Source organism: Glossina fuscipes, unplaced genomic scaffold (assembly GCF_014805625.2).
Source record: "Glossina fuscipes isolate IAEA_lab_2018 unplaced genomic scaffold, Yale_Gfus_2 2, whole genome shotgun sequence".
Lineage (NCBI taxonomy): Eukaryota > Metazoa > Arthropoda > Insecta > Diptera > Glossinidae > Glossina > Glossina fuscipes.
The window spans coordinates 9307668-9325888 of NW_023998416.1; the positions used below are offsets into that span (position 1 = coordinate 9307668).

General features: G+C 35.1%; 1 protein-coding gene across 2 annotated transcripts; it reads left to right on the plus strand.

Moving 5' to 3' along the window:
• Positions 1 to 319: 319 nt before the first annotated feature.
• Positions 320 to 16970, plus strand: LOC119633163 (prominin-2). Of its 2 annotated transcripts, XM_038026508.1 has the most exons (18): positions 320 to 1225; positions 2896 to 3107; positions 3162 to 3217; positions 4784 to 5013; positions 5093 to 5280; positions 5426 to 5521; positions 5723 to 5934; positions 6914 to 7070; positions 8861 to 9443; positions 10672 to 10963; positions 11743 to 11996; positions 12404 to 12787; positions 12845 to 13033; positions 13655 to 13819; positions 13921 to 14217; positions 16545 to 16628; positions 16688 to 16744; positions 16861 to 16970. In XM_038026508.1, exons 2-18 carry the CDS (start codon positions 2954 to 2956, stop codon positions 16937 to 16939), a joined length of 3477 nt encoding a protein of 1158 aa, XP_037882436.1. In that variant the 5' UTR covers positions 320 to 1225; positions 2896 to 2953; the 3' UTR covers positions 16940 to 16970. The 2 variants fall into 2 exon arrangements, with proteins under 2 accessions (XP_037882436.1, XP_037882437.1); XM_038026509.1 differs by lacking the exons at positions 13655 to 13819; positions 13921 to 14217 and having other exon boundaries at positions 321 to 1225.
• Positions 16971 to 18221: the final 1251 nt, after the last annotated feature.

Consider the following 18221-nt stretch of genomic DNA (forward strand, 5'->3'; position numbering starts at 1 on the left):
TTTTTTTTACCCCGTCATTCTCTTTCCATTTGTATTCCGAGATAGTGAAATAAGAACTATGTAATAGCAGCTTGGAAAATAAGGGAAAAGTAGAATTTCTAGGTTTTCTTTAGAAAAGCTTCTAACCGAACTAAATCGAACTTCTCCTTCAGTTGTTAAAGCGTAATTAAAACGTTCACACAACGAAAAAGTTTACTACTATGCTTAAACAAAATTAAAAAATTCATTTTCACAAATTCAAAAGATTTATCCTAAAACAATTCGCCTAAAGTGAGAAGAAATACTCTTTTAAATTCTGATTTTAAAGACATCGACATGTGCGTTTCTAATAACGAGTTTATCATTGAGCAATGTGACATTTTGGTGACTCAAAGTAAAGGTAAAACATGTGGTTGAACCTTTCAACTTTGATTTTTTTTTCTTTTTTTTTTTTTGGGTTTTTTGTGGGCTCAATTTGGCCATTTACAAAATTTAATCTATTTGCTCTAATATGCGAATGCGTACAGTGGATCATTGCATCATGCCTTTCTGTTGTTGTGTTTGAAAAAAAATTTAAGGAAATTTAAATAATAACGACTTAGACATGTATACTGTGAATTTTAATACAAGTGCAGTCGAGAACGCATCAAATATAAAGCATATATTACGTAATCTTATATTTGTACTTAGATTCAGAAAACTTCCCAAATAGTATCGCAAAACTGAAAGAAGACCAACATTTCTTGCGATTCGGCAAACATTACAACGTCATTTTATTTTATTGACATAAATGTGCTTTTTTTTTTTTGTCTGCAAATATTTGCTTTTAATATATCATAAAATCATATAAGTAAAATTTAAAGAAAAACTTGCAAGTGGAATGAATGGGACAAGTTCAGTAATGCCCAATACCCTCAAACGGTTAACATTCATTGGTGATGGGATATTCCATTAAAAAATCTAAGTTATGAAAATAAGATTTTCATAAAAAAAAAAAAAATAAAAATAAAAAATATGAAAAATATAAAAAAAAAATATATATTAACAAAAATGCAAAGGGGAAAATAGATTGTTTACTTAAATGAGAAAATGTACAGTGTACGTGTACGTTAGTAACCGTAAATCTTCTTAACTAACACTTGCATGTTTCATACTGTGCGGCGTACAAGCCATATACGTAATTGTATGCGCTTATGTTCAGATTCCCTTCAAATCGAAAGACCTTTTGGCTAATTGTACTGCCTCGGTTTGTATTAAGTTTTAATGACCCACTTAGTAGACAAAAATAATAGTAGCGAGTAGCGTTGCTTGATTTCATGGCTGTTACTCATTTTCCGCTCAAGAATGCTTTACATGACAATACAAGTAATCTTTTAACGAAAGTTAATTGTTCCTTAGTGTGTTTTATACGCTGGTCGGAATGCATGTAAATAATTTCGCATTAATGAAGGGACGGCGGGAAATTTTACGTCAATTTTAAGGTTTCTTCGAAGATCTCCCTTGTAAAAATGAGAAAAAAGAGTAAAAACATAGTCTTGCAACTAATAAATAAAAAAAATAAATAAAAAAATTCAACTGAGAGTCAATGTCTTTTTAGACGCTCTCTCTCCCGTAATGGATACAATTTAGTTTAATGCTGCATTTAAACAATCCCGCCCGCATTTGTGTTTATATTCTATGATTTATAAGATTTATAAGACACATAGTGATCAGTTTACAAATTGTTTCCCATCATATCGTGCGAATTGAAAAAATAACTAAAGTAATTTTCGAAAAATTCCACTCAAAATACATTTAGAAATATTGAATTTTTGACGTCTACATCAATTGTGGTGGTGCGGATGTATGCAACGCTAAGAAGTACTTGAGATAGATTCACCATCTTGTCTGTCTCGTCTTCAACCTAAAGATCCCAATTTTTGAGATATTTTGATTGTATTTAACGCGAAGGCGAACGCAATTGAAAATGGTTTGGATCGGACTACTTTCTCGACCACTACCCATATAAAGCTTTATTTCGAAAACGTATAAACAGTAGTAACAGTATAAATGATGGACTGACGAAAGTAGAACTCTCCCGGAAAAAGTTAAAAAAATTATTAGCGACCTAAATAATATCTTTAAGAGAATCAAGTACTTTAACGATCTAAATGGTACTGGGGCTAAATCATATTTACGCTAGAACATATATGATCTGTTTTCTTGAAACCTGAATATGTCGAAATGTGTGCTGAAACTGAGATGGCACCCATCTGCTGTTTATCGGCATTGAAAGTGTGAGTTCAGCCTATAAATTGAAACGAAATATAGATCGATGAGTCACCTTTTGCCCCGCTCTATAAAATTAAATAGAAGCCAAGCAGATTTATGTCAATCATATTCGTCAAATTAACGAAAGTTAGGTCATAACTAATGCAGCCGATTTCGATTTACAAAAAATTGCCTTAACTTGTTCCACGTGTCACTCTTCAAAGTCTCAGCCCTATGTTTAAATTTACTTTATCATCTCACTGTATGCTTGTCTTGTATGTTCTTCTAACCAATGCCGCAAACTACCTTTATATGCGTATACTTTCTCTTAAATTATTGAAAATTGGAAAATTTGGCATTTCCTCAAGCGCGGATTAAGAGGTCAATGGATAGAATTTTAGAGATGGCTTGCATCATCGATATTATCTATAGAAGCTTTATCAAGGCTGAATTGTCTCTGGCCGTGACTCAATTTCCTACTCGATGTTGTCCATTTCTCGATGCATTTTGTGAAAAGCATTTATTATTTCTTTTGAAAAAGGGCTAACTATTATCGAACAAAAGGGATCTAGTATTGAATTATTCTCAAAATTTCAATGTTTATATTCGCTAAACTGAAACGAAATGCGCTTAAAGCTTTAACTTTATTGCAATTTATTATTTCAGTTTAAATACGTACTGTACCTAATAATAATAATAATAATAATAATAATAATAACAAATCATGGAACACAAAAATGCAGCACTGCCTAACACAGTTACAACGGGGACATATTTTTCCTATAGTATTCCAGGCTTGGATATTACTCCGGGACCTTTTATTTACACCTTAGTGAGTCAATTTTTAAGTATGATCACACCCACAGAACTGCCTTTCGGTGAGTAGACATTTCTCATTATGTAAAAATCTTGTAAAAATGCTTGCATTTCAGGACAAATAAGGCAACTGTTGCACACAAATCTCACAATCATAGAGTTCGCAACAAACGTGAGTATTGCTTTGTTTTCGAAACATATTCAACATATTTAACAAATAAGATAAGACTTAGTCATCTCTTCGAATTCGAATTGAGTAAAAGCAAACACAATAAACACAGTCAGCTAAAAGTACTAAAAATACCGGTATAATCTATCAATGAAACCAAATTAACTTCAAAATGAACATTGAAAAATTGAAAGTTTTGCTAGACTGCTCTGCAACTCTCTCAAGAGAGTCAAATGCATTCATAGGCACAGTGTTTTGTCATATCCATCACGGAAAGTTGATAGATCTTTCGCAATATCTATAAAAATCAATTTTCATTACCAAGCACAATAATTAAATATATGTCAAAAATAACTTTAAATATCGGTGTCCCTACTTTCGTAGTAAGAGATGAGCTTACCTTAGGTGATTGTAAATCAGAACATGCAGTGATATTACGCTCTTATAAAATGCATGATGGGAATAAAAGGGGGAAAGTCAGTAATCTAGAAAGGCAAGCTGGCAGAAGAGAAAAAAAACACCAAAGTCCCACGAAGCCTGTCCTGCCGAAAGATACACGGACTCATGCCGTAAGCTGTGATCAAGAATGGTACAGTTCTAAATGTAGGTGCAAGTCTGCACTTAGGTTGCAAAGGATTTTCAGTGATTTTCAGAGTGTATCACATCGAAGATATTGCTTAGCTATATTTTATTCATAAGTCAATATTCCGATACTAATAAACAATATAAATACGTCACCATTTAGATTTACGATAATTTCAGTAGTAAAAGCCTACTGTTGACAAAAGTCTACATACGCCCCCTTCTTCAAAATAAATGCTCAAGGTTGTTACCTAAATTTTTTCAATTATTTTTCTTCGTAACTTGTGGCTACATTCCTATAAGAAACAATTTCTTGATATTCAAAACAAAAAATCATGCATGCGCATCGTTCAGGTGTCAACCAATCTGTGACAGTCATCACGCAATAACATATTTTCGTAAGACATAAAAACATGTTTCATTGCCGGGAAAACTCTATCTATACAACTATCGTTGTACTAGTTATACTTACCCATTACCAAGCCTCTGTCATTCTCATCAAAAATCCCAGCACAAATAAAATTCAAGTGGACCACTGTCAACACACACTGATTAATCTAAAAAAAACAAAAAACCGTTCCGTGAAATTCTGAATTGATTAAGCCATGTCTGTCTGTCTGTCTGTTTGTCTGTGTGCTATGTGCTGATCGCAAATATGAAGATATCGACTTCAAATTGGTCGGAGCAGAAGCCCGTAGTGGAGCGTAAACTGAACGCAACTCAGTTTTTCTTAACAATCATTTGTGTGTTGATTTGATATTATTTAGAAATTAGAAAAGTTAGAAAGCTACAATTTTCCATATTTGTGTGGGTTACAAGTTAATTGTGGTGAACTTGCCACAAGTGATGCGGTATGCGAGATTTGGCTGCCGTCGAATATAATTTTTTTACTTGTTTTATGTTTGTTGCGTTATTTGGCATATGAGCTAAACCTGGCTATAAATCTATTTAAACGTTTCATTTATTTTTAACTTTCTCTTTTCAAAGGCAATAAAAATTGAATCTGGATTTATAGTTTTAATGAGCATATTCACAATTCTGGCTCTTGTACCGTTCATAGCCACCTGTGCATGGTGTTGCAGTCGTCGGACGCCAGACGATGATTTTGAATTTAATCGTCATATGCCAATAATTATTGACAATTCTTTAGAAACATCACTTCAATGTCGTAGGAAAGCCTCTATAATCACGTTATGGATTTGTTTCTTGCTATTAGCGTAAGTTATATAAGGAAATTGGAATTGACAATGGCACATTACTTCTTCTTCTTCTTCTTCTTTGTTTTTATTATCATAGTGTATGCGATCTAAGTATATTTTATGCCAATAGCCGTTTGGCTACTACGATTGAAATGACACCGGAAATGGTTAAGTCCACCATACATGATGTGGAAGTCTTTCTGAAGGACACGCACTTGCAAATAAAACATAAACTTGATAACGGTTTTCATGTTTCCATCGAAAAAGTTGTTAAAGACTTGGAAGGTTAACATAACTTTTATTCTCATTCCTATTTCGGTGTATATCCATGTACGAGGGCATGGACATGAATTTATGCAACAATTTCTGTGCTAATGTTTTTAATGGAAAGCAAAAATACATTCTTGTAACATAATATTTATTCTTGCAGATGTTGATGTACTCCTTGGCGAACCAATCCAAGCGGAAATTTCAGCACACACAGGAATCGAGCTTGCGTACGATTCTTTAGCGACAATTACATTAGGTAGGCACAAACAACATATTTTACAACAATCAACAACATTAGTTGAATTAGTATGAATTGTTTCAATTAAATGCTGAAAAGCGGATAACGGTATTTTATGTTACTGGACGTCGTTTACAATCTATTACTGTTATATGATTATTATGCATAATAGTCTATGTTTATCGTTAAATTGAATAAAATTTTACAAAAAATTTCTAGCGAACGCTGAGTTGATTTACAGGGTGCTTATGCTACAAGAGACAGTAGGACGAGCCTTGAAATTGTCACAGGAAGCCGCGGTACGTATGGAAGAACTTCAAATTCAATTGTCAGTTTTGCAGCGACAGTGCACGTACCGAGATCGTCCGCTCTGTGATACACTGCGCATACGTAGCTTTGAGGAAAACGGTCTTATAGATGCTTTAAAAACGGTAAGACCGCATAATGCTTTTATATATGTATTTATGTTATGTAATTATCATTTTGCATAAATCACCATTGCACATATCGATTTGCCTCTTAATATTAGCCTCCTGTGCTACAGCACAGCGAATGGGAAATAATGGCGGAGGCAACATTTCAACTAAAAGCAGAAGACAAATGTAAAGAAAAGAAAGCTTCATCTACAATAACTATAAATTAGATCGAACACATTTTTTATCACCATCGTAATATTCTCTGTCAATTTAGTTTCCCGTCCGTCTCTCCTCATCTCCTTAAGCCGCTATTAAAAAACTCAGATTCACAACAATTAAGACAAGAATGATACAATTGCCTATAGTGAATAGGGACAGAATTCGAGCACGGATTTAATCCGCTCTTAGTCGATCCTACGATAAAGAACATATTTTACCTTGAAATTCAAAGCCAGTATTGATGTAAAAGCGCATCGCAAAATTTTGGAGATCAACAAGCTTGCTAGAGGATACATTCATACTAAACTTTTATTGTTCGCTTCTCAGGGATATAAATCAACGAATAGATATAGAATATATGTAACTATGTACACATCGATGTTATTCAAAAATCGAAATAGAAGGCTTAAGCATGAGCACTCATGAGTTTTATCTTGAGTTCATAGGCCGGGCTTGAATTTTTATACTATGTCTCTGTTCAAAAACGTTTACACTTAGATGGAGGGTATTGAAAGCTATAGATGAAGCTTTTTTCCGTTACTTGTATCGAAATAATACCACGATAAAGTGAAACACAAATACTACGTAGATGTCTGTAATTAAAGAAATACTAAGAATTTCAAAATCCACCATTGAGAACATATAATAAAGTATATTTAAAAATCTTACGTGTTATGGCATGGTGGCGGTTTTGCAAAATCAAGTTATGATCACATTAACTTACGCGTTTTTGCTCACATAATATTGAATACATTTTTCTTTCTTTAATCGTCAGTTACAAGAAGATCAAACCATATTTCGTATGCGTTATTTGGGTGAAATCGAATTTGGATCAACTATACGGAATTTGTCCTCAGAAGTCGGAATGTCACGTTCAATATTTGGAAATTTTCCTCAGCAAGTAAAACATGACACAGCATACGAGAGAAATTGTAAGTGGTGCTAATCATAAAAGAAACAGACAAAGATATGTCGATTGACACAAATAATTTATATATTATAAGCTAGGACCGACATTTTCTGGCCGGGCGGAATTAATCGTTGAATGTAGCGCGAGAAATCTATCAGAAATATATATATTATTGTTATTATTGTTATTATTAAAAATTTCCCCAGAGAATAAATTCTAAGACTAAAGCCTTAAAGCACTAGCATATCTAAGGCTCTTGGCTTTATTAAAAACTCTACCGCACTTGAGATTTGAACCCATTGACCATTGAGTAGCTAGTCGAGACAATTGCCTACTCGGTCACTCAGGCGGATTAGAAATATGCGTAACATTTATTTGGCGCGAGCCTGTTGGATCAGCTATTGCTCAATATTAATCCGGAAGTTGATACTGCATCACACAAGCCTTTAGTCTGAACATAAACGTTGCAATCACTAAATAAAATTATGCTTTCTTATAAGATCGACGACTAATCGAGCTCATAGGCAAAGTCATTCATACCTCTCTTTCTGCTCGGGTTATGAACGCATATATAATCCAACATTTGGGCGCCGATATAGATTTTAACGTTGTTCTACCATTTTAGCTGTGTTTAATAGACATGGCAATTCTTCCATTTCTCCTCAAATTACTAGCTTTTTCGTAGCATATTAATAATTAATTATATTAATTAATTTTATAAAACTTACTATATATGTTCGACATAAGTTAAGCTTCAAACTTTAAGACAACATCAATCAAAGGGTAGCAAAGCTGGCACTTTTTGTAATCAATGTTTGCATTGTGGAAGCTTCGTATATATAGACAGCAACAATAACAATACTTACATAGTAATTTTAATTGGCCATTCAATATGCCACATTTTCCTTACATACCCAAGTCATATATGCATTGAATATATTTTACTCAAAGCTGAGTGATTCACACGAACCGCCGTTCTCCTCTTTTCATTTTCTTTACACGACTGAAATTTTAAGCAAACGTGAAAGTTCTAACAAACTTTGGGGTTTTGTTCGAGACCTCCAGCGCTACACCGCATGATGATCAAGAAAAGACTCCTTGTGTGGTTTCTGAATTTATTTTTTAGGTGTTTCAAACATTTAGGCAAAATGATTATACGTCCTTCGAGGGATAGTTATAAAAAATGTATACAAATAGTCATTAAGCCGCAAATACGCACAAGTGAAGTTCACTGAAAACAACGAAATTCAATGAAACAAAGCTTTCTATATTCGGGCTGGACTGACCTTAAATACCCTACGCCACATCGCCTAGTAAAGTTCTTCCTTTATTCTCATCATAAAACGCCAAAAATGATACCTTGTTGTGAAAGCATACTTTTCATGAGAGCCACGCTATATAGCGTCGGATCTCAAAAACAGACTTTCCTAGTCCCAAATTGTTGTTGCGCGAACTGATTGGCCCTTTTATCGTACGGTTTGCAACGCATAGATAAATGTAAAGTGTCCCGTTCCAATCCAATCCAAGCCATTTTCCATAGGGTTTGCCTTTGGTCGATAACAAGTGCGTGAGTTAAAATACCTAAAAAATTGCAGACGGATGGACGAACAGATAAGCTAGATAGCTGAATGGATTCAGTAAATGTTCCTCAGAGTAATAAAATCTGGATCCATATTCAATTCTTCTTTCGTATATGCCCTATACTATAAGCGATGGGCGGTACTGATATGATATTACAATTTTTTTTTTTTGCTTAATAATCTGCAGATTTTCTTTCTATTTAATAGATACTTTCTTATCCCTGTTTAATAGATACCTTGGAACAATTGGAAAGCATTCGTTTTCGCACGACTGCAAATGCTCAGATGTTGACTGCAACTATAAATGCGCTTTTAGAGCGTTTGCAGGGAATCTGGGAACGTTTATTCCCTTCATACCTCAGACTACAGGAATGGTCAAATATTTATTGGACCATTGGTTGGGTGACGGCGTTAGTGATCATTTGGATTGTTCTATTCATGTTGATGTCGTATTGTTGTTTTTTATGCGATGCAAATGTCAAAGCCGGTATCGTCCTATTTATTGCCGTTATTATCGTATGCATCAGCAGCATTTGCATAACACTATATGGTGTTGTATCTCTGGCTATAGGTGGTAACGCTGAAGTGTTTCTTTGTCGTCCGTTGTATGACGACAACAATGATATCAATAAAATGGTCATGAGTGCCCTGCCAGATAATGACAATCACAAAGCGTACGACATGCTGAGTAAGTTATTCGACAAACCCGGCTACGTTTATGCAGACGAGCCGCAAACTAGCATTATTGGCGAGTTACTACGGCCAGCTGGTGTGAACCATTCCGTTGTAAACGTTAGTCTGGCTACAACTTTGAGGTGAGTCACATACTTCTAAAAGCCGTTGATTTCTTATTTATTTTGTATTTATTATGTAATTTAAAATGTATGCTTATGTGTCCTCCTTAGTTTTGACTCGAATCGATCTCTAACATATCTTGTATATGTTACACGGCTGACATTTTCGCAACAGATTTCAAATGAAAAAATTACGATAGGGCAAGGTGGGCCATTAAATACGCTACACCACATCACCGAATACAATTGTTTATTAGTATTTCTACCCCTTTTGGTCATAAGGCGCTAAAAATTGGACTTTATTGCCACGTGAAGGCTTACTTTTCATAAGCATTTTCTTGTGAGGGATGAGGTTTTAATTAACTAACCGTGTCAATTGAAAAGCGCTTCGTGAATTAAACCATCCGCGTCAACCATTCTCTCTCTCATCGCTGGCTCGATGGATATCTGCCCAAAAATATTTGAGCTGTCAGCTTGTTCGCTTACAGCAGGTGTTAGTGTAATTCGATTCCAGATTCCTTTTTCCCATACGAATAGAATGCAAAAGCGTTGCAAATTCTTGCACACAGTACTGCATTGAAAGTTGTCCAAATACGAGAAAAGTACAGAGGCACGTGAACTGGCATCAACTTCCATTTTCAAAAGTAAGACAACATGGTTTTGCCCATGCACTACGACAATAAAAACTTGCTTATCTTATTTGGGGGTAAAGGTAGGTGGTAGGACACAAAAGACTTGGCCATAACCGAATAAAATTCTCTTATCCGGTATTTTTATCTTTTATGAAAACACTTTAGCTTAGCTAATAGCATTTTTGTGTTGCATAGGGTGCATGGATTATACATTTTATTTTGCAATTAACTTTTAAATTAATTAATAAATAAATTATTTGGACTTGCTTAATTTTTGAGCAAACTCTGCGATACTTTAGCACATAACATATTCGTAAAGAGTATCACGTAAATCAAGTTTACAGTTTATACAAATGTATGCTAACATAAAGTATGTCCCATTTTATAGTAATAAACCTTAACTGTATCTTTTGATTAATTATAGTATATACATATTTGTACATATTATTTAGAGATGTGAAAAAATTAAATTAAACACGATTGTTGTTGTCTGTGCAGTAAATCAAAAAGAAATGGATAAATTTATATAAACGAAACCTAATCAAAATGTCTCGCTCTCGATTATACTTTCCCCGTAAACCATGAATAAATTCCCGTGCGGTACATCACTAACATAGAGGTTGTGAAAAAAATGAGCCGTCATATAATGTGTTTCAATTGGACGCGTTCGTTAACACAACAGCCATATCGAATTTGAAGCAATTTCCCAAGGTTACAAAGGCTATTGATTCGATTGAAGTTTCTGAGCGCACATTGCTATCGCTAACACAGACAATACAAAACATTTTAGAGAGTATGCTGCAAATATCTTCCTTTAATTTAACTGCCTATCGCGCTACCATCGGTTCTCCGACACCGGAAAAGGACTTAGCAACGTTTATTGAGCAAATGCAAAGGGTCGCGCTACAGGTAAGTAATATAAAATTATCCACACATTTTTCACTCTTTCCTACACGTACTTGGTATTTTCACGACTTGACTTGACAAACTTACAAATCCGAATACTGCAAACCCAAATTCTTTTTTGGGAGTGTATAACTGCTAGGTACTTTAAAATTTCGAAACAATTTCACTTAATGTTTGTTCACTTATGGAATTGCATTGAGAGCAGCTTTGAATTCTTCCTACACGAAACACCACTCGGTTAAAATATACGTAATTAAGTGTCGTAGAGCTTTTATGTGTTCTGTGTGTAGGTTGTGTAACTTTGAGTTGAGACGCTTGCATAGCTTGTGCAGAGCATTCGTTCCTTACTTCTATTATATTGAAAGCATGCGACAATCGGTTTTTGTCTTAAGCGGAACAAAGCTTTTTTTGTTGTTATTAGCGATCACGGGTGAACTATCGGTGCGAAGTTCTTACCGTTCCCATCCGTGGTCCGTTTACCTATCCTCTGCAATCTGAAAATGCAAGCATTACATGACAAAATCCAAATCATGAGAAACTTTATGCCACACCAGGCAATTTGCTAATAACTGAAACTGAAATATCGAATTACTTAACGTCTAGAGCACGTATCAATCTAAAATTCACCAGATTGTTTCACCACATAATTTCTTCAATCGAGTAATGACGACCGACAAACACACAGTTAGAGAAAAATGTTCGGTTGGAATGGTGGAATGAAGAATTCGCCGCGAAACGACTCTAATATTATTACTTGTCCTTTTTTTTCTTTCCTTCCGCAGATTCAAGATGTGGCAACATCGTCACGCATGACCACGCTTGGTAGTCGTTCGAAGCGTTTGCAGGCATCCATATTACAACCACTGGAGCAGCAACAAAACGAGATTTTGTATCACTTAACAGCACTAGAATTACAAAGAGATCCGTGGGCTAAACAAGTTAATCAGACAATGAACCATCTGCGCAATGTTCAAGAGTATTTAGAAAAGACAGTCGGTGAAATTTGCCACAATCAAACGCGAATTTATACTGAACGGTTCGTTAATATTAAAGATGCTCCCAAATGTATCCATCCACCTTGATATATATATATAAAGTATATTATCCTGTATGAAGCTTGCTTCAAAGACTTCCCAACAAATGTGGGCCGACTTATTCCTATCGGACGATCTGTCGAAAGTAATTTGTACAAAGCAAACAATTGGAAATTATGAAACTTAAGAAACATTCGACCACACCCACATCCTCAATTCGGAAAGTAATAAATCTGTACAGGAAGGGTGTTTTAAACTTTAGATTATTTTGACCATATGAGTGTAACAGCTATAGACCCCAACCTTCCCTTTGGCAGGAAAACTAACGTAACACTTGAGTGTCTTTCAATTTGGCCCGAAATTCCTCTCAAGAAGTAAAGATAGTTTTTTCAAGTATTTGAAATTTCAGATTAAAAACATATCTAACCAACAGTAAGGCTACTATGTCATCGCAATTGGGCGATACGACAGCTAAATGTCGGCCTTTCTTCGACATATTTGATGCCAACCGTATATTTATTTGTCGGAATGCGGTTGATTTCATTAATGCTTTATGGTTCTGTACGTTCCTGGCACTTCTTCTATGGTCCATTGGTACGCCAGTGGGATTGAATATGATCACATTGCAGAGAAAAATGAATTCCCTTAAAAAGGCAAAAATGTGTGCAGTTCAAAGGGCGGCTGAACGAAGGGATTCACCGAGAGATACCGGACGAGGGCGAAGAAAAGAAAGAGACTCCAGCTCGTCCAGGGATAGAAGCACAAGCAGTGCTGGACGACAAAGACCACAATTGTAATATAAAATGAAGAACGTAAACCTTTAAGCAATAGATTATATTTGAAATTGTAGAAGACGTTCCGCTACAGAGGAAACTCTCGATATAGCCGAAGAACCATCGTCAAGTCGAGGTCAGCCTGAACGGCATCAGCGTGAAAGAGAGAAATCGAGAGAGAGAGATCGAGATCGTGAAATAAGTAGAGAGCGGGATAGAGAAGGAGATCGTCAAGGCCGTTCACGTGAGGCATATCGTCGCAACCTGTAAGTACGACTTTGTTTATCTGTATTTTACGCTCTTTTTTTAAATTCATTTTTAGCTTTGACTAGAGCATATTTCCACTTATTGTATATACATAAATACTAGATGAGCATCTTTAACGTGCTTGTCTCTTAAATTCACTTGTAGCTCTTTAATTGAACGCACTAGTAAATGCGTATATTTGCCCCGACAATAAACAGCAATACAATGCAAATGGATTCAATTCCGTCCGCGTATAGCTAGCATGGAAAAGAGAAAATCTCGCCAAATTATTTTCTTTATTTTTTGATCGAAACTCCCTGCCATGGTACATACATTTCCCTCTTTCAGCAAAAGGATAAGACATGAAATATCAAAGCAAAATAGATATTTGTACTAAAAACTAGGGAAACTTAGCATCGTACACGTTCGTGACTTGCACTGAATGTTTTTTTCCAAATTTTAGTCCATTTATGTATTTTTTTTTTTGCAAACGAATTGGTTCATTCTTACTATTGACCGTTAGAGAAAAGGCAGGAGCGCATTTGTTCGATTTAAAAAGGTGCTATATCAGTTATTCAACCTGCATATATATAAATCATTATACAGTCAATCCTTCCTCTTTATTTTCTATCAACGTAAAGAGCGTATCAAGGCGCTCGGCCAGAAGATAGGTGGGGTTCCTCTGGACCTAGACGTGGCACATCCCATGAGCCCGAGAGTAGTCAGTCAAAAGTCGTAATAAGAAGTAATAGCATGCAACAGCAGCAACAGCAACGACAACCAAATTTAAAAACGAAACCTCCTTTGTAAGTAAGATAGAAAAATTTTGTGTCAGAAAGTCCTCTTCATCCTAAACGATCACCTTTTTTCTATTTTAAACTTCTACGGCAAATTTAACTATCAATAGACGTAAGCAGGGCACCGAAGAATCGGAATTAGAACAGGAACAAGATTGGCAGTCTTCCCCATCGCAGACTAGCCGATTCAGACGTAAAGAACGGCAACCGACAACATCTGAAACACCTAGTCCAACAACACCTATTAAAATTAGACGTTCTATGACCCCTGTTTTACACACAAGACCAGATGCACAACCAGCTCAACCTTTGCCGAGGACACCGACACGTTTGAAAAATCGCGTTTCTTTAACTACAAGAGCTGTAGCCCAAATAACCAAAGTCAAACATACCAGAACTAAAGGACTGTAAGTAACTAACGAAATAATGCAATTGCGGCGAAAGTGATCAATTAAATAGCTTTGTAGGACACGTAAATTTCACAAATCTCACAATTATCAAAAAATGTATCCAAACGATTTCTAACAAATAAAAAATATCCGACTCAACATATATTATTCCCGGCCAGTCACTAATTTGACAGATTACATAGCAAAAGCAACAGGTAGCAATAGTCATCTTAAAATCAATATTCAAGAGCCATTACTTCAAACATTTTTTACCTTTGGATATATATAGTGTTTTATCAATTTTTGCCAAAATCTTCCGCTGTCTTAACTTCGTTATAGAAATCAGAAAAGGTTTGTCGAACTAAAGTCAAAATTGCTCACCAAAATTAACCTCTTCTCTTATTTTACACCACACAAAGAATAAACGAATGAGTTGGCGTTGCGAATTGTCTTCAGCATTGAGCAATAATCAATCAATCCGAGTTCGCTAAGCACAGTTCCACTCATATTTTCATAGCATTGCTGATTTCACATAGCGCAGAAATAACTCACATATTTAATTAGTCTGTAAGTAAGATTCCTTGTGACTATGGTGGGATAGACTTTCGCCAAAGACTCAATCGAACAGCTTTAAAAAATTGAATATTATATTTATATACGTGGCAATGGAAATAATCTCTGAAAACCCATAAAATTCTTCGCTCCCTTATACACTTCAAATAAATGCATTTAGCTCCCGCAAAAGCAGACACATCACATCCCATCGATTTAATCATATTGGAAAGATGCGAAATGAATGAATGCACAAATGAAATTAACCCAACCAGGGCAAATTATAATTCTAAACGTAGAGTCAAATGCGCACAAATCTAGCGCCGATTCATCTTGAAATGAATGCACAAAAGTTTTTCAAAGTTATAAGCAACGTAAGTGACTTACATAATCATCTTTATCGAATTCAATACCGACGAATCTTTTATCGTCCCATAAATATATAAACGACAAACACACATACGCATGATTTATCTTACTTGTTAATTTTCTATTTCATTATCTGTATAGTGTTTTATAGACGATTGCAAGATGCTGTGTAATATAGTGTAATGTATTGCCAAAGACTGTAATTTCTCTGAGAAACTATACATCAACCTACTATGACTATATCCTTCAAATTATTGTTCACTTATTCCCTCACTTAAATTCGCCAAAAATATTTGATTGACTTTGTCTTGGGTGATCGTGTGTCTGTTAAAAATTGCGATATGGTAAATGACCTGAACTTCTCTCTGGTAGAAAAATTAAAACCGGCATTTTCCAGTATTTCCAGTTACAAAATAAATTTATTTACTGGAACGAAAAACTCATAACAATTGATCTTTTAAATATTTCTTTCTTTCGTTTACTGCAGTTTGTCGCTCTTCGTATTTACATTATTGGTTTAGCATACCGTTTGAATTATGCGGCAATAGGTTTCAGTAACTTAACTGGCAGGGAGCAGACGTTGGTTGGTTGGATCGACTAAAGCGGTAACCAGGCGTGCTTTAGTTCAATTTTCATGATAAGTCGGTCAGATTGTTGTTTAATATCCCTTTGGTTTTTTTGCTAGCGTACTTTGGAAGCATTGATCCGTCCTCCCTCTGAGATTGCTCGCTTCACGTATTTATGCGTTAAACAATGGATACAAAGAAGTTTCCTTACCTTTGCTAAAGGTCTAAGACGCGCGGTACCTTTTGTATAGGTATGTAGTCGCTCACCAAGCGAACTTAGAAAATTAGAAATGTGTAGCAGAGATCTCACAAACTATTCAAGTTATTCAACTAAATGTTAAACTAATCTTATGAATTACTAATTAATTTTCTGACACTTAGAAAATGCAGCTTTAGTTCTATGCTTGCAAAAAGGGCCAAGCTACACACAATAGCTAAAAAAAAAATAAGAAAAATCCAAACAATTGATGAGACATGCAGTTGAAACTTGTCTCCAATACCTGTGGCAATTGCACAATAGTCGCTAATATTTGAACGATAATCTTTTCGGATCCTTGCTCGATTCAAAGCACTAGTAATGTCTCGAATCTCTTTTCTATTTTATTAATCTTTGCTTCTGTTTACTAATTTTATAAAAATTGCTCATACAATTTAAAGCAAATTAATTTATTGATTTACTTCTAAACTTCGTAGATTTGATTTTCATATCAATTCAAATATTTTTTAATCAAATTATATATTTTGCGATATTTAAGAAAAAAGTTATTATTTTTCATTCTCGAAGAAAATCTTCTGAATGCTGAAATAACCGAACCTATAAGTTGACAGGCATTGGTGTGTTTCTTTCTTTTTTTGCAGACAACGTACTGGCACCGAGGAGTACGATTTAAATGAAAGTGAATCATACGGAACATCCAGGTCGAAAACCGCAGCGTTAGAAACGTAAACGTTTTAATAAGATCTAAAGACATTTCGATATAAAGATTTTAATTACTTCACAGTGCCCGCAAAACTCCGCCGCGCTCAGCACCCCCACCGCCACCGCTTCCAACAAGCAGGTTCTATCAACGTTTCTAATTAATATACGATCAGCGCTCTTAATATACAAATTTTTTATTGAATCTTCTATTTCTTTCGTATTTTTTCTTCTTTTATTTGAATGCCGAAAACACAGATTTCCCGCCTCCCAACGAACTGTCCGTTGGAATACGGACGACGACGAAGAAGATTTAGTTTTTGAAGCATGTAATTAATCAATACCACGCTTGCACGAAACCCCATTCAAAACAATCGAATGACAATCGAATCAATAAATTATACAAAAGTTCAGTAAAGCCAATTTTTTATTACACACAAAACCTATTTGCTCTTTTATTTTTTATATTTAATAAATTCTTGAAAATAACGATGTGAACGAAAAAGGCCGAAATTAGGTTAGGTAGGTAAAATATTACAAAAGGATTTGTGCGAAAAAGTGACAATTTTTCAATAACATATATCTCCGTCCCGCTGCTCTTTGAAAATCCGTATAGTTTGCTTTCCACCCAGCAAAAACAATAATCGTTCGAACGCTAAATCTCTACCAAATTAAAAATTCCAACTCCAAGCAATTGTTATAGTTTCCGAAATACGCATCGCATGCGAGATCATTGCTCAGTTTTCAGTGGAACCCATGTTGGTAGAGTTTCAAAGGCCGGTAGACACCTTCTTAAGGACGACAAACACGATCAGTGAGTTCTGTAAATATTCTTAATTATTTCTCCTTTCAACTGCGACTTCAAAAGCCACGATAATCATTTTGAAAATTTTTGTTGTATGCTAATTGGATTGCATTTTCAGTTTCTTCTGAAACCAATAAATATTTGTTAGAGTCAAGGTCCACTTAACAGATTCTTCACTGAGTCCACCAATTGCATAAAGACTGCAATAACAGAATTCTGGGATGTAGAAAATTTTCTTAAAAAGAGATAATTTCGAAGAAATGAGACAAGATTACGAAACTTTCTTCTAATCGAAAACACTTGCATTTCTTATTGTCGTAGAGGCTAAGTAACAAAGGATGCAGGCAACCTACTTGCTCCACCTTTTATTTGATACCCAATAATTGATTCCGTTTTCTATTCAAATATAATTCAAACCAAAACCTACTCCATCAATATTATCCTTCGTCTTCGTCGAGACCCAATCTGACTAAGATTTTGGTTGTAGCGCAGCCCTTAGATGCAGCGCAGCAGTTGAGTGCAGCGCAGTCGCCAGTGGGCCGTGTTGTTCTCTTGGGTTGCACCTATAGACCGCAGTTTTAAAAATATTGCAATGAAATACTGATGGTATACTGACGTGTTTTGGCCCAAGGAGAAACGCTGTTGCAAATGGCACACATCGGACTACTTTTTCGACCTCTTCCCATATAACGAATTATATCATATCATCAGTTATATGTATAACTGTAGGGTTGTGTAGAGTATTTTATAGTGGACTGCGACCCGTTATTCAATTTTTTTATCAATAATCCAGATCTCTTGGTCTAATTTTCAA